General features: G+C 40.8%; 2 protein-coding genes across 6 annotated transcripts in view; both read left to right on the forward strand.

Moving 5' to 3' along the window:
• Positions 1-23,813, forward strand: part of igsf21a (immunoglobin superfamily, member 21a) — a 286,476-nt gene that overhangs the window by 43,906 nt on the left and 218,757 nt on the right. The gene's annotated exons all lie outside the window — the stretch shown is intronic.
• On the forward strand, positions 699-5,599 carry LOC307040659 (uncharacterized protein). Its single transcript, XM_079683709.1, has 2 exons — positions 699-3,013; positions 3,372-5,599. Exons 1-2 carry the CDS (start codon positions 2,617-2,619, stop codon positions 5,447-5,449), a joined length of 2,475 nt encoding a protein of 824 aa, XP_079539835.1. The 5' UTR covers positions 699-2,616; the 3' UTR covers positions 5,450-5,599.

Below are 23,813 nucleotides of genomic sequence, written 5' to 3' on the forward strand. Positions count from 1 at the left end.
GTTTCAGAGTGACTCTATTAATGTGTAAGTCATTCACCTTGGCAAGCCCTGCTATGCCTTTGAAAAGTGTTCTCAAGGAATTCATTCAAATCCCTGCAGTAGGGAAAGAGACAGCAATACATGTCCGTTTTGTTGTCTGAATAGCAGGCAGCATTTATTCTCCTTTTGAAATCTGTACACGTTCACACTGGTAGGTATTCTTTAGAAAATTGCATAAGGCAAAAGAACAAGTGTTCGTTGGGAGTGTGCTCTGAGTACAGGGAACACTTGCCAACAAATCTCCTGCTTGCCTCTGTAGGCTGTCCTCACTGCAAAATGCCATCTTCGCTTTGCCCCCCTAAAATGTTCCCCTATCAACAGATGTATTTCTGCTTTGAACAGCACCCAGGAAAAAATCAACCTTTTGCCAAGTGCTAAGCAGCTAGCGTCAATCAATAGAGGATTAAAGGAGAACTTTTCCCACCATCAGCGCGTGACATCTTCACTGTCGATGGAATGTACAAACAGGAAAGTTTGTATCATGGCTACAGTCATTTCTGAGGGGTCTCTTGAGTCCAGACATGTTAATTGACCAAAAATTGTCCTCCACTTCTAAGTATTCATAGGGTTAGTTAACAAGTCATGTGCATTAAAGATAATGTATCTATGTAGGACAGTAAGGAGAAGTTTGTAATGTACTTTCATGTTATGGTTTGCAGAGCTGCCAACATACACGATTTTGGCGTAGCAGATACGATTTCCAGGCCCTAATTACGCCGCTACGCTTGACTTGAATATCCTACGCATTACCTAACAAATCGAAAAATGAATCGGTGAGCTGGCAGCCTCGTGCATGTGTTGACATCCAACCAGCACTAAAGCTCACATATAAGCCGTTTTATGATTCGTCCCTTGCGTTGGCAAAGAGCCAATAGGATCGGCTGTACTTCTTTTTTGTAATGCCCTCACTACTGTTACCAGGATGCTATGCTGTTTTGGCTCCCGCTGTTGATGAAGAATTCTATTCATGTAGACCAGTGCCGTGCGGTGAGGTTCGTAGCTGGCTTTCAGAGTCAGATAGGCCTATGTGAAAAATATGTGAAGTCAATAGAGTATATTAAAACATACCCGTACTTTTTGGACTATAAGCCGCGCCTTTTTTCCCATTTTTCGACGCTGCGGCTTATGTAACGGTGCGGCTAATCTATGGATTTTTACAGCTAACGGCCAACACCTTTAACTCTATGGGCTCTATGGCCGGTCCGCGGACCCCCACCTTTAAGCGGCGGGTTCCAGCAGGAAAAGCTGGAGGTCGGAAAAGAGTGAGACAGGTAGCGCGCAAAAGTAAAAGTGGAACCGAGAGTGGTACGAGAGACAGAACGAGAGCAAGACAGACAGACATTACGAGAGCGAGACAGTTTGTCCCCGTACCACTGGTTGAAAACCGCTGCTCTAGATCACTGCCGGTACGTGCGCTGGGAGCGCACCGTTTAATTTTGAAAGTTGAAAAGTTTGTGTGTCTGAAACACTATGTGATACAGTACAGTTTACACAGCACAGTACATGTTCTGTAGCTACTATTGCAATAAATGCTAACACTTGAATACGTTATGCAAATATGCAACTTGTTTGTTGAAATGTTAATAAATGGGAGCTTCCTCAAACAGCCATCTCTTTCCCGACAATCCCCTCTGTGCACGAACCCTTACATATGGTAATTAAACATTAAAACACCTGCGGCAGATTCATCGGGGTAAATCATTATGGTTACATACTGTTACATATATATATCGGGGTAAAACCATCAAGCATCTTTGTAACAGAGCAGGGAGGCATTATACAGGAGGGGATATTTCCTCACTAGCATCTTTGTTACAGAGCAGGGAGGCATTATACAGGAGGTGCTAATTTCTCACTAGCTCCGCTAGCCTTTCTCTTAAATTCAACGGCGCGTGCCGTCTAACATAGACAATCACACTGTGACTGGTCGATCGAGTTATCTTCTGTCCCGTCGTATGAAACAAGCATTTTAGCTCAAGCAATGATCTCAGTAAATCGGGACGTGAAGTGATTAATGGAGTCTAGTGTCCAGGCTTTCGCACGCCCTCCTCATTGAGACAGAGATAGCCTACTGTTTGCCTCCCCTCTGCTTTTTCACCGCGGGTTTATGTCAGATCAGCAAGACTACAACACATAGGCCTACCTAAAATACATTACCTACTCAATGGATAGAAAGGACATAATACGAGTGTCTACAAACATTTCACAGACAATGAGAGAAAAAGGCATGCGTTTAATCCAGTTTGTGAGGGATTGCTCAATCTGACGTGAGGCGCCGCTCTTTGCTGCCTTACCCCGCTTGTCTCCTCTCTGTTTGAACCATAGACTGGTTTGAACAGGTCACGAGCAAATTCAGCTATTTTGGTTATAAAATTATTTAAGATAATTGGAATCATACAAAAATTACATTTATAGCACAGATAAGTAGAAAATATTAATATCTGTTTTATTTCATTATATAATTTAACATATGTGTTGTGTTTTTATTATCTTAATTTCTAATGGACCAATGATAATTCGTGAATACACTATGCCCGCGAAATCGCGGAGCGAGCTGTCAGTTGAAGTCTATCAAAAATGGATGGTGAACGTACTTGTCCTCCGCCGAAAAAGCGGCGAATTTCTGAACAGCGCTTCAAGCTAGAATATAACGCAGAATGGCCGACCATCACCCGGTCGAAGCTGGACGACTTCCACGCTTACTGTATGTTGTGTAAGGCAGATTTTAGCGTGAGGCATGGGGGCCGACACGACGTTGAAAAGCACACCAGGACTGCTAAACACACGTCATACAAGGCGGCAGTGGAAGCTACAAGGCCCATCGCGGGCTTCTTTACGGTTGACAGTGACACCAGTGTCATAAATGCCGAAGTGCTCGCTGTGGACTTTCTGGTGGAACACAACATCCCGATCGCGGTGGCCGACCACATCGGGCCACTGGTGAAAAAGATGTTTCCGGACTCGAAAATCGCTGGTAAGGCTCAAATGACAAATAGCCTCAATTCATCTCAAGCATTCATAGGCATAGATTTATATCTGTATACTGTCACAATACACTCTACAATCTGTACAGACTAGCCTATATAAAACAGTTACAGTACTGCCCTGGTTGATAATCTGATTTAAATCTTGCAAATTAATGATTGCTAATTTATACTGATACTGTATCATTCTGATAAACATTTTTCATTTTATGTAAAGGTGAAAAAAAAATAGCCTAGGCCAACTTACTCTACAGAGGATTAATATCATGATTGTAATTCTGCAATTCTGTGTAATCTAGAGTATAATCATGATAATACAATTCAATATTTTTGTGATTGCAATTGCAGGAAAGTATGGGTCTGGTCGCACAAAGAGCAGCGCCATTGTTGGAGCCCTTGCCAAGGAGGATGCGTCTGTGATCACGGAGGCAATGAGGACAGCTCCATACTCCCTAGCCACGGATGGGAGCACTGACTATGGAGACTGTAAGCTGTATCCTCTTGTTGTGAAGTACTTTGATCGAGGACTTGGGCGTGTTCTGACAGTACTGCTATCTTTGCCAGAGTGTCATGAGGCATCTACTGGGCAGAACATATTCAAACTCATTGACAATGAACTTGAGAAACGTAGCATATCCTGGGACAACTGCATGAGTTTTGGGGCAGATAATGCCATGGTGATGCAGGGACTCAAAGCTGGCACGGCAGGCTACATCAACAAAAAAAACAGTGCAGTATATGTGCTGGGATGCCCGTGCCATCTAATTCATCTAGCTGCAGAAAAAGCTGCTGCTCAGCTTCCAGTGTCCATTGAAGAGCTGCTGGTGGACATATACTTCTACCTAGACAAATCCAGCAAGAGGAAACAGGGACTGAAGAAATTTCAGGATCTGTGTGGAGTGGAAATGAGAAAGATTGTTAAACATGTAAGTACGAGGTGGCTCTCTTTAGATAAATGCATCGCCAGGTTGTTGCAGCAGTGGCCTGCATTGCTGCAATACTTTGAGTCAGAACAGTCTGGGCACAGCAGCAAGAACAAATCCACGCAGAGCAGCAGCAAGGACAAGACCACGCAGAGCAGCAGCAAGGACAAGACCACTCACAGTGTTAGCAAGGACAAGTCCACGCAGAGCAGCAGCAAGGACAAGTCCACCCACAGTGTTAGCAAGGACACATCAACCCACAGTAACGGCAGCAAGGACAATTCTCAGTTTGATTTGGCAGGCTATCTCTTTCGCCAACAAAACCTAGCCAAATTCAGTCAGGGAAAGAAAACACCAGCAGCTGCAACCACACAGCCCAAGACTGCAACGGCAAAGCCCAACACATCTAGCGCTGCACCCACTCGGCCCAAGACATCTAGCACTGCACCCACTCAGCCCAAGACATCTAGCACTGCACCCACTCAGCCCAAGACATCTAGCACTGCACCCACTCAGCCCAAGACATCTAGCACTGCACCCACTCAGCCCAAGACATCTAGCACTGCACCCACTCAGCCCAAGACAGGGGCACAACAGAGAGTGCAGAGGGCATGTCAACATCTGCAGGACCCAACATTCCATCTTTACTGCTACTTTCTGAGTGCGGTCCTGCCGATATTTGATGAGGCCAACACTCTGCTGCAGCTAGACAAACCCTGCATACAAGTACTACACAGGACTTTGACCACACAGCTGAAGAATCTCTTGAACCGATTTGTGAAGCCTCAGGTGATTAATGCAGCTGCTAAGGTTCACCAGGTACCATTTAGGGAACCAAGCAACCAGAAGAGCAATGAGACCTTGTTCATTGGGCAAAACACCAGAGACTTCATAGCAGATCACCCTGAGCTTGAGGAGCTGCAGCTGGCCCAGGTCTTCAGCGCTGTGCGGGCATTCTACATGAAGGCTGTTGAGTACATGGTGAAGAAGTTTCCCTATGATGACCCAGTGTTACGGAATGCTTCTGTGGCTGACATGTCTGCACGGGACAGCGCAGAGTTCAATTCTGTGAGGTACTTCACAGGCAGATTCCCCTGCTTGAAGATGAATGCTGAGGAGATGGACAAGCTTGAGGGTCAATTCATGACCTACCAAACCGATGCTCTGCCAGAAAGCATCACCAGCTGTGACAGACCAGACACACAGTGGCACCTGATGAGTCAGCTGAAGGATGGAAATGGCCATCTCAAGTACCCTTTACTCTGCAAGGTAATGCTGGCTATCCTCTGCATCTTCCATTCCAATGCAGACTGCGAACGCATCTTCAGTCTTGTCACAAAAAACAGAACGGAGTTCAGACCTAGTATGGGAATGGAGACCCTGAGTAACCTCATTACCCACAAACAATTCATGGTGGCAAAGGGGTCTGTCTGCTACAAGCAGGCGTACTCCAAGACAACTCTTGCCAAGGCCAAGTCAGCAACCTATGACCATCTAAAGTGAGAGGTTGATCAGATGGTCATGTCACAGCCAAAGGTTCCCTTGAGTTGAACTCTGTTCTAAAAAAGGCTGTGTACAGGTTTTTCATGTGTTATTGTTCAGTATTGTTTCATGATGAATTCTGTTCGGTTAATAAAAATATTTTTTTGTGTATGTTGGTGTTTAATTGTGTGCAACAGTACAGGGAAAAGGAGAAATTATACACAAAAAATTTACTTTGCAGAAAAACATGTCCTAATATGACCTAGATTGCATCTCAGAGCATGTAAAGTCTCTGGCTTCTGATAAGATAAGATAAGATAACTTTTATTAATCCTGTAAGGGAATTGCACATGTTATAGCAGCAGGGTGATAGGAAAAGGAATAGGGAACTATATATACATACAATTTACAGTAAAATAGAAACAGTTGAATACAAAAGATAAATAGAAATAAGTAAAGTAAAAATGAAATAAGGGGGCATTCTGGGGGCTTCGGCGGACCTCGGACCCCCCGCCGGAAAAAAAATTGCCTTCCTCCGCTCGGCATGCTACTACTTTCTATAACACAATGTTGGCAGCTCTGGGTTTGTTGTATTTGTTCTCTTATATAAAAGTGTTCTGTTTTAAGGTTGAGTTGTTATTGTGGTGAGTAGCTAAATAAGTGAATTATATTAAATGAATTAAGGTTGCTACTTTCCGTGCAAATGAATGTTGAAGCATATAGCAGGTTTGCTTTCTTTGATATGCTATAAGTTGGATTTGTACACAACTGTACGTTATGTGGTGAATTCATTACATGCTTGATCAAACACAAGGCAGGGAAGGCTGGCAGCCTAATTCTAAAACATATGCAAATAATCTTGTTCTAATAGCATGCATACACACTCACACAGACTCAAAATTAAGCAATTTCATTCCAGTTATGTATCCAAAAACATCTAGCACATGCAATTTTTCGGACGTGTAATTAGCTAAAGCTTTGTTGTTTATTGATATCAGACAATGATACTACAGATTATTCAATTATTAATTACATATTTCGTTTTGCTATTGTATTCATTTGTATAGTACTGTATCATGTCTGTATCATCTTTTGTTTCATTTGTATTTTATTTGGTTTTACACGCTCAAAATAAATAAATAAACTAAACTAAACTAAATGTAAGCATATCAAGTTGCTTTCATATAATCTCACAGTTTTACAGAGAAATTGCTTCACAACAGACCACAGCATATTTTGTTCAGGATTGCAGTTTGAACCGTTTCTGCAAGTTCGCACACAGCCTCAGGCAGAACTTCTCAACCTTTTTTCTGCCACGGTTTACTTTCTATGTTCAAACGATACCAGGGCACAGATCCTTATCCCATTAGCCCTTATCCAATTTCCTAACATGTTCGAAAATATCACACATAGTCCTGGCGTGTACAGATACTGTGTGATGTACTCTAGGTGGGATACCTTTTTGCTTTATAAGTTAAAAAAAAATATATATATATGAGACATGACTCATAACTGTTTTCAACTATTAGATGAAATGGCATCTGCTCTCCAAAATGTATCATATAACATACATGCATTTCTGTAAATCCACTGAAACTATATGAAAAAACCTCTTAACTCTTTGAAGGGCAACGCTTTTTGTCAGCTCTGCATCAAAGCATGAGCATCATTGAGGGAGTGTATTTAATTGCAAGAAAAATCCTTCACTAACAAAATGCGAAACACTGCTAAATGCTTTCTAGTAATAATTTGTCATCGTGTGTCACGTATCACATTGGCTAAGCCTGAAATAATCGCTTTGATATACAGTGAATGGGGATGGATTAACATGTTTGATTTAATTTCTTCCTATTTTCATAGTGAGTTCTTCTGTTTGGCTGTTTCATGTCAGTACTTGGTGTTCTTTTTTTATGTTTAGCTGTTAAGCCACCTGCTGATATTAGAGCCGCACAACGTCGCTCTTGATCATCTTTGGAGAATCATTAGCTCTTATTTAGCCATCTAAAGCAATTGTATGTATGGATGCAGAAATGTGATGAGCTCAGCTCCCAATGGCGCCAGGCAGCCAATAGGAACGTCTTTCATTAACTTAAATCAATAATTTCCCCTATGTGGTTCTGTGTGGCCACATATGTTGCTACTTGCTTTTTATTTTGTATACCACACAATGGCATTTTCCCCCTTTATTGTTTTCTGTTTTCGCTTATTTTTGTAATATAAAATATAATCCATATTATATGTTGGATATCATACTTTTACAGATAGTTACGAATACATGTTTTTTTCTTTTTAAATGGTCCATTAGATTACATTTCATTTAGCTGACGCTTTTATCCAAAGCGACTTACAATTACCGATTACAGGGACATTCTCCCTCTAGAAACTAAGGGCTAAGTGCCTTGCTCAAGGGCACACTAGTGGTGGTGTTCCAGGCGGGAATTGAACTCACAACCTTCCGATCTTCAGCCCACCTCTCTATCCATTAGACCATTGTTTCCCAACCGGGGGTATGCGTACCCCTAGTGGTACGCGAGGGAACTGCAGGGGGTACGTGAAATTCCAAGGTGACAAGTAAAAAAAAATAATAATCCCGTCAAAAATGATAGTACGCAATTAGTTTCCCTAGGGAGACAATAGTCTGTGGCACAACCGCGCCAAAATCCCACAATGAAAACAGCTGCTTACCTGCAGCCAGAAAAATACTGGTAGGTCTATGGATAAATGGCTGAAACGTCCGCTCGCTCTGGATTCAGGCCAGGAGGAGCCCGTAGAGAAACGTAAGAAAGAGGCCAAACTGAAACCAAGGCAGTACAGTGAAACATATATATTATTTGGATTAATTTCTACTTCTGCGGACCCACCGCAGCCTCAGTGCTTCTTTTGCGGTGAAGTCCTGGCTAATAGTGCGATGAAGCCAGTACATTTACAGAGACACCAGAGCACCAAACACTCGGGAAGTGTCGATAAAAGTGAAGAATTTTAGAGACGAAAGCTCTCGGAATTTAAGTCGAGCCAGACAGTAATGATGAAAGCCACGAATGTGTCAATGAAAGCACTCGAGGCATCTTACGCCGTGTCCCTGCTTGTGGCTAAATCAAAAAAACCTCACTCTATTGTTGAGGAGCTCATTTTCCCTGCAGCGAATGCGTTGGCCGAAATTATGATAGACAAGAAAGCAGCCAAAGCATTCGACAAAGTGCCCCTGTCAAATAACACCGTATCCCGTCGGATCAATTATATGTCTGTTAATATAATTGGACAAGTGGTGAACAAAATAAAACTGGCTGGTCAGTTCGTTTTGCAGCTGGATGAAATGACAGACGTGAGTGGAGAAGCGCAGCTCATGTTCTTCGTGCGTTACAAAGATGCGTCGGACATAAACGAGCATATTTTATTTTGCAAAACGCTGCCAGGAAAGACAACTGGGGAAGAATTGTTCCAGGTTATCGACAGCTTCTTCAGAGAACATGATCTGCAGTGGAAAACCTGCAGCCACATCTGTACTGATGGAGCAGCTGCGATGAGGGGGCGTGTAAAGGGACTTTTTGGGCACGTAAGAAAGGTAAATCCTGACATTAAATGGATGCATTGTATTATTCATCGTGAAGCACTAGCTAGTAAGAGGATGAGCCCTGATTTAAGTGCTGTTATGGATGATGCTGTGAAGATGATAAACTTCATCCAATCTCTGCCATTGAATCACAGGCTGTTTGAAACTCTTTGTCATGAGAACGGCACCGAGCACGATCAGCTATTGCTTCACACAGACGTGCGCTGGCTGTCTCGTGGGAAAACGCTACTGAGACTTTATGAACTTCGCAATGAAGTTTTTGTGTTCTTGACGGAGCCTCTGCATCCTCTTGCTGTGCAGCTTGAGGATGACAAGTGGGTGGCGCGTCTGGCATATCTTGCTGATGTGTTTACCAAACTCAACGAGCTCAACCTATCACTTCAGGGCAAGGAGTCACATATCCTGAAATTGTATGACAAAGTTCAAGGATTCACAAAAAAGCTCAAACTATGGGAGAGGAAATGTGATGAGGAAGATGTGAGCTGTTTCCCACTACTCAATGCCCATCTTGCCACAACTGCTGTTACCAGGGGTCCACTGGTCAAACTAGTGCAAGCACACCTGTCCAAAAAAGTCGGCACTGATTTCAGCCATTATTTTCAGGACATTCAAAATAAGTCAGAAAGACTGGATTGGGTGAGGAACCCATTCATTGTGAGTGAGAGCAGAAACAGCCTTCCAGCAATGCTGCAGGAGCCTCTGATGGAATTATCATCTGACCGTGGCCTGAAGATGGCATATGCTGAGAAGTCACTGACTGAGTTTTGGTGTGATGTGGAGAAGGAATATCCTGAACTGGGAAAACATGCACTGATTGAACTTTTGCCGTTTGGTTCTACTTATTTTTGTGAGGTGACCTTCTCAGCTTTAACACACATCAAAACCAAGCAGATGAACAGACTGGATGTGGAGAACAGCCTGGTCACAGCTGTTTCCACACTGCCTCCAGAACTATCAAAGCTTATGAAAGACAAGCTAGCTCAAGTGTCTCATTAAAGCTCACATGACTGGTGAAAAGAAACTGCTAGGCCTATACTGATTCTGGATATTATTTTGCTATGTTTTTTGTTCCCGAATTAAAGTTTAAATGCGTGTTTTTAAAGGGGATTTATTCAAAGGGGCTCCAGGTTTAAGCCTAAATGTTACAAGATATATATAGCAAAGATAAGTTGATTATTTTGATTTCATATGTATTTATTTATTTATTTTTATTTAAAAAAAAAAAAAAAGTATTTTTTTTTTTTTTAACAGACATTGCACCAGATAACAAACCGTACATCAAAACATGTAACAACAAACAACTAAACAAAACGTAACGGGGGAGGGGGGGGGGGGGGGGGGGGTGGATGCAAGGATGACTTCCTAAGACAGCTGATTGTGACATACACAGGACATTACATACACAATACATTATACATTACACAGGAGATGCCATATTGACAGGGTTAGATAGGAGAGCTGCGGACAGTGAACCGTAATCCTCCTGTCTCCCCTCAAAATCCCCCAGCAGAGAAGCTGCACCATATGTATTTATTTGATTATATTATTTATTTTCAAGGCAACATATTCTTTTTTATTGAGTGATTTAAGTTAAAATTAAGAAAATGCCTGAGAATTAGAAGTTCAAATTAAGGAGATGAAATAAAGTTATTTTCATTCAATAATCAGTTACGTTTTACTTGTGAAGGATCATCAGCACGTATGAGTGAAGGGGTACTCAGGGTATGACAAAAGGCTCTGGGTAGTACACAAGACAAAAAAGGTTGGGAACCACTGCATTAGACCACCACTACCCCGTCCGTTTTAGTTGTGACAGTATTATGCAAATGATTTATTTTCTAACAATGAAAAAACATACTTAAGGGTTTCTTTTTTTGAATCTTCAGTTTTGAGTGTTACAGTATACTGTATGTGCAAAGGAATATTATTTTAACAAAAACAATTCTTATTTAGAGGACCTTCCTTGTTTAATCAACTATACAGTATATCACGACAGGCATAAACAGATACATAGAAGTAATGAGTGGATTACATTTTTATCTACTGATGCATGTAATGACAAAACATTTTTCTAATAAATGTTGCGGTCAGACAAACCACAAAAGTTACAAAGATGGCCATATTCTCATAATTTACAGGTCTATATCTGAGACAGGGTATTAGAAAATGTCAAAGGAAATAGTATATTCAGTCGATGACATCAAAAATAAAATGCGATCTCCAGGATACTATGTGCCTGTGAACACACTACAAATGTCATAACAGATGACAGTAAATGTCATTGAGCCTCACAGAAAGAGATCGGCAGGAGAATTTGGCCCTGTGCAAAACATTTCCTCTGTATAAGATGATTCAATAGGCATAGAGGCTGTATATTGCATCCTGTTTAACCTTAAATCAATTTTGCCTGATTTATTTAATTTTGGTCCAATTCCCTCGACAGATTACTTTAAAATTTGATCCGACGCTCCAATTTGGTGAGGAATAAAGGATAATATAAATAATCTGAGAATATCTTTGGGCCAAGATGGAGATGGATTTCTCTGAAACACAATGTTTAATGACTCATTATTGCGGTCAGCCACTGAAAATAGATGAGATAGACATTTTATCCTGATTAACGCGCCTAATGGGTTTGCTCAAACTGTTCCTTCAGTGATGCATGCTGAGTCTGTCTCTCCCTCATATTTTCGGGTCGATAATGCATACTCTAATCCATCAAGATTGACAGTGATCATTAGAATAATAAGGAGAGCAGATATTTTATATGAACTCTCTTGGTGGCTGTTGCCAGTCGAATACAATTCTCTGGGACAACCCGACAACCTTGACAGCAGAAGCCAATAACTCGGTAAAATTCATCATTCATCAGACGAAAGTTCATTCTCGAGATAAACTTTTCCATTTGCAAATAAATAAATATGTATTTCTTTTTTTTTTACTCTAACACACACATTGCTTGAGCTTCCTGCCCCCGTGTCTCAGTCGAGGCGTAGACACAGCGGCGACTCTGTGTGCTAATGTACTACCCATAAACAATCTATATTTGCTAAAGTGTTATCAACCCAGTGCTGAAGGCATAAACATAATTTGTTATGCAGGCAGCGCGGGGAAGGTGTGTGTGCTTCCCTGTGTGTACGCACCCTACTGTATATTAGTGTGAATATTGGTTTTCAGGTGTGAATGTTTGTAGGATATTTGTAATATGCATGTTTGGTTCAGAGCCAAAGAGAGCTAGCAAATATTTATATATCTCCAAGCAAGTTAGCATCTTATTAAATATATCTGTGTCGTGTGCTTGCAATTCTGCTGCAACTGTTTCACCTGCTTTGCTCGATAACATCCAAAAATATCTCCATTAATTTTAATTAAGTATATAGGAACTTACCATTGGCTGAGAAGCTACACTGCGATGTATTCATACACTGAATTCAGTACCCCAGGTTAAATTGAGCCATCACATAATTTCAAGACTAAGGTCTGCGCCAGAGCTGCGTTGGTAGTTTAATGGAACTAATGGGACCAGCGGCCATTTGTCTCTCGTACTTGTACAGTACTTGGACCAGAAATGAAGCTTATCATGATACAGATATATTAATGAGCTGCACTACAGCACAGTAAAATACTTTTTCAATGGGGTGTTGAGAATGGAGAGGTGAAGGACTCACTTTATCCCTGATAGAGACAGAGGGATACTGGAGGTGAGGCATCTCTTCCCTTTAAATAAAATGCATATACTGGCTGAGCTATTGCGCCGAGTCAGAAATGGCACATTATTTTTTTATGACCGCAATATATCAGTTATACTGTAATGCACAGATACCATACACATACTGGAATCACCTTAACTTACCCTTCACAACAACAGATGTTTCTCCTGCATACAATATTGTAGAGTATGTGTTTATTTATGTGGCTGATATCATTATTGCACCATTCACTGAAGCAATTTTGCCTCACAGTCGTATAATAAAAGTAATTTTGTTTACTGTGTAAACGGACTATATGGTTGTAGTTCACGGTTTTCATTGCCAACATATTGTCAGTATTTGCAACATTAGCCTGGTCCCCTATATATATATATGTGTGTGTATATATATATATATATATATATATATATATATATATATATATATATATATATATATATGTGTGTGTATATATATATATATATATATATATATATATATATATACTGTGTGTGTATATATATTTATATATATACTGTGTCTGTATATATACATATATATATATATATATATATATATATACTGTTAATGTATACATTTGTAGTTAATACTTTTCTATTTTTACCTATTGAATTATCGCTTATGTATATTTTCATGTTTATTTATATATTTTCTTCAGATAAGACAATACGTCCCATAACATCTCTGTTGACCAATCACAACAGAACGGGCCAGCTATCCGATCATAGCAGACAGGAAGAAAAACCTTGTTTGATTATTTGCACATGTTAGGTGCTTGGTGTCAACATGTTGCTTTGCATGACTGTTGCCTAGCAAAATACATGTAAGGCCAAGCGCAAATACTTTTACCTTGTTGGCTTTTATGTATGCATGTAACATTGTAGTACTTTGAATACTGATTGGTAAATGATTGGATAGGATTCTAATATGCTGTAATTAAATTTACCTCCATAGTTACTCAGATAATTTTCTCACAAACTCAAATATGTTTTTACATTTCAGGTGATTTAAGTGAATTAAAGGTTTGATTCCAGCATCAACTATGCAAGATAACAAGCAGAGTATAACATGCTGTTTGAAATGATCAAAGTACATGGCACATTTAAAAATAGCAAAGGACCTGGCTTAATTAAAGATTCCTTTCCAAAATGATGAGCTGTTTCCTGTGAAATAATGTGGCATGACTGCCCTTAACAGTCATTAATTCACTAAATTAAAGTAATTTACTCTACAGACAAGAACCATCTGCTCTTTAAAAATGTTATGGTTCACAAGATGGAAGAATACATTTTGGAAACGTGGCTATAGTTGCCTTTAGTTTAATGTATTTCCACCTGTAATAGTCCTGAAAAAAAAGTGTGAGAGAAACTCCACCTGGCATGCATTTGGGGAAAGCCAATAACGCATAATGGGACTCCTTTTAAATGATTTAAAAAACAAGTTGTTGTTCTTATTCCTAAATTACATCATAGCTATCCATACAAGCAGATGTACCACAGACTGGAAAAACAACAAATATAAAACCATTTGCATTAGTTGGGAACAAATAGGAATCTTAAAACCCTGTTATTTCATTGTTCCAATAGACATTATCACGTTTTTTCCTCGAACTAAGAGGTAGACAGCAGTTTTTTAAGATCCGGGAAGTTGCCAATGTTTGCAATCATTCTAGTAATGCTGGAAAATGTTAAAGTTGCAATATATATTCAAAGATACAAAATATATATTGTTTGAACAACATGTTTTACCATGACCTGTTTCTATAATAGCAACATGAAGCATATTATTTTGAAGCTCAGAAATGGAAGAAAAAGTCAAAAATACCTTTTGGATATTATATAATAACTATTCCTCTTTTTCTTCCACATATAGAGTGTGGTGGGATTTTTTGTAATGCCTACTTCATGGCCTAATGAGGACATTCCTGTTTCACCTTATGCCTGCAGGGCCTGCCAGTTAGTGCAGCATGTGGGGGTGTCTTGCTTAAGGATACCTCCTCAATAATGGATGCACCTTGGTCCAGCACAGGCCTCTCGTTTTGCAATATGACCTTACTTACCAGTAGTTTATGGCTGGTGCAATTGAATTGGCTTATTCCTGATAACCAAGTTAAACCCTTTACCAGAAAGGCTGCATTGGAAATCGTTCCTATTAACAATGTTCTGTGCTGTTGAACTTGAGTGAATAGAAATCAAGAATCCAAAAACTGATTTTGTCGGAAGTATCCTGGAAAATAAAGTACAAGCATATATCCCATTCTTGAGGTACATTTTATTTGAAAATGTACCCCAGGCCAGAAATTCATGTATTCATTGTTTTGTTTGTAGTTGTTGCAATAAGTATATAGTAATTTCCATGTAGAATAGGAATGTATGTACATTCGCTGAACACTTCTGTTGAGAGGCATTTGTTCCCCACAATAACCCTGGACATCTAGAATGTTTTATACTGTTTTGAGTCCAAATTATTACCATTTGTAAATTAATTATGAGGCGACAAATTGACCCATGCTCTGTCAATACAATACACAAAATGTTTGTACTACATGTGCTTCCAGTTGCAGTATTTGGCAAATAAACAAACCATAGCCTCGTAAAAAAAACATGATGTTGCTGAAATGGAGTTTCTCTTTTCCACACAGATCACGTAATAAATCTGCCGTGCAGAAGGTGATTAATCATGCAGGCAAGATGTGGAACAGTAAACTTAGTTAGAGCATTATTCATGAACACAAACTTATTTTTCAACCAAGTTTGCAGACAAACACTGAAACATCCTTGTGATTTATTAACAAACATCGTTCTAAAATTTGATTGCGAAAGAAAATGTCATGTGCCAGAAAAAGAGCCATCCACTTGCTTGGGCTCACTTTTTTCCAGCATGTGTCACATGTTGCTTTTGAGCCACCTCATTAGACCATATAGGTGGAGAGGCTGTCATGGCTGAGATGTGAAGTGCACACTGCAGGACAGAATTTCTGCTTGTGTTGGCACCTCTTCACTCTGACCGACACCCATTTTGGGTTGTCATGGTGTGGAGTTGGAAGCTCTGCGAGTGCCATGCTGACCCTTAGCGCTGTCAGATCTCAGCTGATGCCTGCCAGTTGCTTCGGGGTACGTCCATGCCTGTAAATGCTGTAAGAATGCCTGCAAGAGATAACAATCTGATTGATTGGCATACATTTATGTCTGGTCTCACACCAACGACTCCCAAAGTGTTCCAGCCTATTAGCTTTAGTTAAGAGTGATTTCCTTGGAGACATGGTGAAAACGCTGCTTTTTGGCAAGCGAGCAGTGATGTCAAATGACTCAATTAATCAATTCCAATGCCAAATTGACAGCATTTAGAGTATGTTGTTTTATCATAGCTCTCCTGCTGTTTCTCATTACATTTACATTCACACCTTGAAATGTAACTTGAATCCCAATTATAGGAGGAAGTACTCCTATGCATGCAAGTGTCCATTCGGATAACTCTGCCAGGAAGTAGTCCAGAGTTATCCTTGCTATAAATGTTTGTGTTATCTTAAATTATAATAGACTTCTCCGCATTCCCTCCTACCACTATTGGCTATTCAATGAATTCTGCTGGATGACTAATGTATTGCGTAGTTTCCAACTGACTGCTCTACAAACATGGGATCTGCAGATTTCATTTGGATAGTGAGCCTCAATGATCTGTTATCCCCTCATTATATCCATTTGTCCATTTCAACTTAAATAAACTTTGTGCACACAAGGGCAGGTCTGATGGCAATTTAAATGAGCTGACTAGCAAATTGTGGCAATCAAACGAATGCCAGGGTGCCATTTTATAATGACATATTTTGCTGATATCTGTGCCTCTACTGTGACATGTCGACATGCTTTAATGTTCAAAAAGAGCTTTATTTTTTCAAACTGCCTGTGCTGCAGCACCTCGTTTCAGTCTGATCTGATCAGTTAGCTGGCCGGATCTGTTGTGATCCCGCCTACTAGCCTGTCATGTACATTGTGTTGGAGCGCTAGCCAATAGAAGGGCAAGTGTTACATAGTGATGTCATTATGTTACGGAAAAAAATCCCTCTGGTGGAACTTCGAGAAAAAAACAGAGAAAGCATAATAGGGCCCCTTTAAAGTGATTCCTACATAATCTAATTTTCAACCTAAGACTACACTTCATAGCAGATTGTAATATTATAAATAAGAGTATGCATTCAAGCTATTCAGCATCAGTGTATTACAAACGTTTTGTGGCTGCCCTCTGAAAAAAAATTTCAGCCTATTTTCCCCTGTAGAAGACTACACTGCATAACCACAACTAAAGATGGTTGAAGATAAATTCAATAATCTTCTGCAGAAGTGGCTTACTGTATTAGTAATTTTTCAGCATGCAACTGTAATACACTATGGACTCATGCCCTAAACAATGATTATTCTATGAGTCATGAGCAGCATCAGAGAGCTTAATCCATCATAGAGTTCAAGCAAGCGCTCTTTTCCTTTAGTTTTTGCTGGCTTTGATGAATATATAGCGCCTTTTCCTGGAGCCTCATAACTTACTGCCTTTTAATGTTAAATTCACACTTCACAGGGCCATGTTCTATGTTGTTTTCATAGCTTTTGATGCAATAAATGTACTAATACAGAACATTCAACAGCAATAAGTCATTGTTTTGGATAATGCGGAAGCTCATTCTGCTCCTCACAACACAGACTCATGGCTCATGCAAGACAATTACTTTTATCACGCCATCTCTTTTCGTGCGACTGTCCTATCCAATCAAACTGTTATGCAATCTTTAAACTTGTATAATAATCTTGCTGTATTAGGGCTGTTCCGAATACCATTTTTCGGGCTCCGGATATTCGGTAGTAATCAGCAGCGAATATTCGGTGCGGAGAGATTTGTATTTTTTTTTTATAAAAAAAATGTTTCAATCTTTTTTTTTTTTAAATAAAAAAAAAAGAAAGGTTTCATAACACGCTCAGAATCCGAGACACCTGACAACACGCTGTTAAGCAGAAGCGCAGAAAGAGCATACTATTACGATTTATATTTATTTATTGTCTCAGTACTCGCAAACATTAAAACTAAATGTGTCCTCTGTAGGGTAACTGTAGGGTCTGCTGTATTGTTGAGGATGTTGATGGCTGGGATGCGTTGCACAAGTTATTATTAGGCTTAGGTATTCAACTTTATGCCATTGCCTTAGCCCCAGATGTTCCCACATTACTCCTATTATTTTCACTATTCGGATAAAATTAAAAAAACTAATATAAAAAAACAATTCGGTAACTTGCTTGCAACTATTTTCCAAGCAAAGTAAGTGCACGTTTTTATCATGTGTAACGTTACTGTTTAAACGGCGGATAAAGCAGCTTCATCATGGCAACTTGACAACAGCTAAGCTAAGCTAGGCTACTACTTACAGCATCCAGGTGACTTTTCAGAATTGTTGTGCCACCGTGGTAGGCCAGTTTCTTGTCGCATATTTGGCACATATTCTTCTTACCGTCGTCCAATTTAAAATGGTCCCACACTGCTGAAGTCTTCGGCATTTTGTGGGTGAAGCGAGGTGAAGCGTGCGGTTTGCGTTAGTGACTGTGTGAACGCGATGTCAGGAGCACAGGCTGAGATTGTATATATTTCCGCATTTTAACAGTGCAATTCAAAAGTATAAATATAGTATAAGAATATGGCAATTAGCCAAAATATTTTTGAAAAAAACAAAAAACGAATATCCGAATAATGAAATTGAAACCCGAATAGTTGGCCAACGAACGAATATTCGAATGGTCGAATATTCGGGTACAGCCCTATGCTGTATAATAACCATTTATTATTGATGCTGATTGCCGTTGAACCCTCCTCACAGATAGATGGATAGATGGACTGTTTCTGTCCTCTCTGCTGTGACTTGCAATCTGTAAAATGTATTTCTTATGCAGGATTTGTATATATTAACATATATCTTTCCCACCCACATTCTTTAGTTTAAACACATGCAGGGAAGCTTGACTGCATACACAAAATGTTCCATAGCTTTAGATGTTTGTCTGTGGTTTTACTTGCAAATTATTTGAAAGCAAGTGTTTTCCCTCTATGCCTGCTCTAAACAAGAGCAGATAAATGTATGAACGCCGTACCAAATTCAATGGATTTACCATTTGGAAACGTTGTGTGGTTAAAGGGCCTTAGTATACTGTACCTGTTGGGGTTATTCCTTTCCTATAGTGTGTTGTATCAGTTTCAATGCATGTAAATGCAATGTCTAAAATCCCAACGTTTCCCAAGACAGAGTTTCTTTCCCACACACTCTGCCTGAAATGCTCCTTTGTTTGATTCGTAAAGCTCACTTTTCTATTGGCTAGCGCTACAACATATTTTACGTGATAGGCTAACGCAGTGTTTTTCAAAGTGGGGGCCCCGACCCCCCGGGGGGCCGCCAGGGGGAGCCAGGGGGGCCACTCAAAGTTATTATTATTTTTTTAGATGTTATTAATAACTGCATACATATCAATCTGTGTGTCCTTTGATGCCAATCTTTTCATATTTTTTGTTTTTGAATCACACGACCGCCCTTCAAGCCAATCAGAATCGAGCTGCCGGTACTGTGAGTGAAAATCTGCTCAGCTTTTGGAGCAAGTGAGAGCTACAGTAGTGAATGTTTCGCTCTGCAGCTGGATGAGAGCACGGATGTAGCAAATGTCGCAGAATTGCTTGCATACATCAGATTTATTTCAGAAGACAACTTTGTTGAGGAAATATTATTTTGCAAAGCACTGGAAAGTAGGACCACATGAAGAGACATCTTCCAAGTTTTAGATGAGTACATCATCTCAAATGGACTTGACTGGTCTCGTTGTGTGGGTGTGTGTTCAGATGGGTCAGTGGGGTTATGACAGGCAAAGAAAGCGGAGTGACAGCTTCAATCAGGCAGAAGGCCCCAAATGTAGTGACAACGCACTGCATGTTCCATCGGGAGGCACTTGTACACATCATTAAAAAAAAAAATTGCAACAGGGGGTTCCCCGCCAGAGGATAATGGGTGTCCTTGGCATGGCAAAGTTTGGGAACCCCTGGGCTAACGGACCGTCCACACGGCGGCGTGCGTTGAAGCTTCAACGCTTCTGCCCATTCACTTTGAATGGGGTGACGTCACGCTTTGCCAAACTGCATTGTGGTTCCGTCGCTTCGCTTTGCTCGCTTCAAAAGTTGAGCAATGTTCAACTTTTGATGCTTCGACGGAAGCGTCAGCCAATCAAATCATATGCCAGTACAAGCTCTAGCCAATCAAACCGCGTGCTTGTGTGTCCGGGGAGGGAGTTTCATGTGACTGGTTGTTGGTCGAGTTTCAGACACGCCCACCGGCAAGCTTCAACGCACGCCGCCGTGTGGACGCTGCGTAAGGGGTGGGACATCTCTAAGCCGTTGACAAATCACAACATAGCTGGACAGCTAACCAATAAGAGCAGTCTGGGCTCTGGTTTCAGACAGAGGGTGAAAAGAGGTGATACAGCACAGGCAGTAGGAGAGAAATAAAGCACTTTTTGAACATTAAAGCGTGTAAACATGTCACAGTAGAGGCACAACATACAAATATGACCTGAAAATGAGCAGGGCCCCTTTAAAATGTATTATAAAGCAAGGCTGGTATATGTTTATCCTTGTTCAAGGTTTGGAACGGAATTATGTACAATTCGTAATGTCATGTGCTATGGCTATGATCCCTTTATAATATGTCTTCCCAAGAGAGAAAAAATACCCATTTCAGATCAGGTATGGTCTTGCAGAGTGACAGGTCTGAATATCACAAGCTGCCAGAGGGTTTTTAGACTTCTAAATACAATATGCCCCTCACAGTGAACTGGAAGGATAATATGCTTAATGCATTGCACTTCAAAGCTAGGTATGCCCCAATATTTATCAGAAACAAAAGTGTATACTGCAAAGAACACTGTTTTATCTCATACATCCAAGCTGCCTGGGTCATGCGTTCCAAATGATCTGCTCATGAGCCTCATATCTTGTCTTAATACCTTTCCTTAAGGCTGCTCTTTTCTCTCCATTGAGGCTTTTGCAAACCTAATAGCTATCCATGACAACAGCTTTGTGAATAATTGGCTGAATGATATAATTAGGGGCTCTTAGGGCCCTTTGGTCCTGAAGGACTCTCCAGAAGCTTCACTCCGATCGGGCGCAGAGATAGGCACGCCGCCCCAGAGTAAGACAGAGGGCTGTGAAGTAGCCTCTTGCATCCATTCATATAGCCTACGACACAGAGGCTTTTCCCCTCTCATTAGAGCTGCATGTATGCTCTAATGAGGAAGCAGGAGGGGTGTTGGCCATGGGGTGGAGACACACAGCGGTCATTTTATTTTCGTTTGAAGGTGACCACGTTATCTAATGGAGGTGCACCACGCGCACGTGATCTATCTCATGCGTGAGTTGTTAAACTTGTTGTCTCCTTGTCTCTGTTCTCTGGCGCTCTCCCCCTCTCCGTCTCCCTCCTTCTGTCTGTCATTCACACACTCTGTTTCTCTCCCGTGTCTCCTTCAACCTGAGCCGAGGTGCATGTTGGAGCTCTTCCTATCGTGAATAATGTGCATCAACTGCAGAGGTCAAATGGAATGGGTTTTGTGAGATAATGACTGGAGTGATGGTACCTGGGCCCCACCAGATTGTGGAGTGTCTGAGCTTGTCATAAAACGACAGGGGAGGAGGACGCTGGATGCTCACTGTGTCCTTTAAAGCATTATGAATGTCAGGAAAAGGCAATGTCAAAATGATCCTGTTTTCGTCCCACCCCTCTCCTGCTCCCTCCACTTCTCCACCCAACACTGACAATCTCCTTGTCATTGTTGTCTTCATCCAAGCAGGAAAAAAAACCCCACAGCTCATCCCTAGGTCACACATCCATGGGCCGCATTTACAAACTCAATGTATGACTGAGTGACAGCCATATCAGGCAGCTCGGTGTCATCATCCAACATCACATGCCGCTCAAGCCTTGTATTTATTGCATTTGTCTTCTTGTCATTGAATGACTTTGATGCCTCTCTCCCGCCGTACAAAGTCGGCATACCCTCCCCTGTTTATACCGCCCCTCTTGGTATCTTCTTTAGATTTACAGCTCCATTGACTGTTTCCCCGGCTCCCCTCCTTCCTCCACATTTAAAACCTCAAGGAAACATCACAAGTTAAGGGAATCGAGGGCATCACTCTGCTGTCTTACTCCACTTTGCCGCTCTAAACAGTGAGTTTCAGCTCAAATTGCATCCTATTAAAAGTCAATGAGGCGTTGTCACATTATTTCGGTCCCTGGACTTGACAGCTCACACAATTATATATTAAAAGCTATGAGTCACTGTGATGTGTTTTGTAGCTTGCAAACAACATTTAAAATTGGTATTTGGGACACAGGATATCACCCGTCATTGGGAGAATGGGGCCATCATTGAATAGTAATTAGATGGAAAATCAAATGAATAAGTAAAAAGGGAGGAGACTTGAAAATGGAACACAATTTGTTGTCTTCAGACAGCTGCGTGTCAACCGTGACTTTGCAGACAAGTTCAAAAACTTGGGAAAAAAACTGTTTAGTGATGGCTTTCTACTGCATCCATTACAAGGCTTTGAGTTATACACACTTCACATTCCTTCACTTCAATGGTCTGTGCCTGTAACTCATTTCAACCTTGAGGGGGATTTGAAGGCCCAAAATAAGCAGTTTTATTTATATATGAGCATATTCTGTATCTTTACGTCAGTAACATTTTAAGATATTTTTTCAACACAACACATACTGTAAGCCTAAATAAATGGGATTTTCTTACGGGGCCCTGTTGGCCATTCCTATGATGACAGATGCTCAGTGGCATTTTACAACCTTTGGACCCTAATGATTTAAATAAGGGCTAACAAAATGTGTAGTGGGTAGTTTATTCAGCTGGAAAAAAAAGTATCTATATATACAGCATGCTGAGTTACAGACATTTCCCAGTTTGTTTTCTTATGTAAGTAATTTGGGAAAAGTATTTTTTGCTCCCAAATGATGTCGAAGACTAGAACGTGTAGTACAGCCATATGGGGTGCTCTTGCTGGGGGTTGGTTGGCACCCGGAAGTTGTGTGACATCCTCCTGGACTCATCTCTTTTACATATGTTCGCGCTTACAATTTTGCCTTTTGGATTTTCAATGTCGTATTTTCAGTATCTATTTGAATCTATAAAAATGACACCTATTGTACATCTGTCCATCCTGGGAGAGGGATCACCTCTTTGCCTCTCTTCAAGGTTTCTTCCATATTTTCCCCTACTAACCGTGGAATTCCTTTAGGAGTTATTCCTTGTTCGCTGCAATGGTCTAAGGACAGATGGTGTTGTGTGTCATACACAAAGCCCCGTGAGGCAAATGTTTGATGTGTGATATTGAGCTATATAAATAAAATGTGATTGTTTGACTGGTCTGAGAAAACATAAGAAAAAGTCAAGCTTTCTCTGTATGGCCCCCCACCCATACATGTTTGAAAGACCATTTTTCACTCTGGTTAAATGTGTCCCTTCCCTCAGGCAGAGCAATGTACATTGTCATGCCTTATTTGTGCAAATATGGTGTATCTTCAGAATCTAAATTAGATGAATGGGGCAGAGCTCTCCTGCAGCCCGTCTTGGCGAGGTGTTCATTTACATAAGAATCTGTCCTTTTGCGCCTTTGTGGATTGTACCGCTTAATAATTTATATTGTCAGCTCCGTTCAACGAAATGATGTATGTGGGTTCTTTTCACAGGGGAAGGTCAATATTAGATTTATATAATTGTGTTTTGAATCAGTTGCAATACATCTGTTCCCTCATCAAGGTCTTCAATAGCGTTGCTCTCGCAGCTTCTCAGGCGATTCTCCCTGCCTCTGCTGCCGGGGCTTTACATAAGTGGAGGCTCCCTAACTCAGATGTTCACACCTGATGGCTCCACCCTCCCATGACGGTAACCCAGGTCCCCGGTGGGATAGCTGACCTTGTGTACAGGTTCAGGGTTTTGCCAAGGATGCCTCTCGTGTTCCTTATTTAGACCGCTTTGCTAAAGTGGGAGGCTGAGACGGATGAGCATCCTGAGTGAACATG

The sequence above is a fragment of the Notothenia rossii genome (genome assembly GCF_949606895.1).
Source record: "Notothenia rossii genome assembly, chromosome: 5".
Classification (NCBI taxonomy): Eukaryota; Metazoa; Chordata; class Actinopteri; order Perciformes; family Nototheniidae; genus Notothenia; species Notothenia rossii.

Bases quoted from the DNA above. Each gene is read 5' to 3' on its own strand.
- LOC307040659 (XM_079683709.1), top strand. From the start codon at position 2,617: ATGGATGGTGAACGTACTTGTCCTCCGCCGAAAAAGCGGCGAATTTCT. The intron at 3,014-3,371 runs GTAAGGCTCAAA...TTGCAATTGCAG, and splicing joins TCCGGACTCGAAAATCGCTG to GAAAGTATGGGTCTGGTCGC.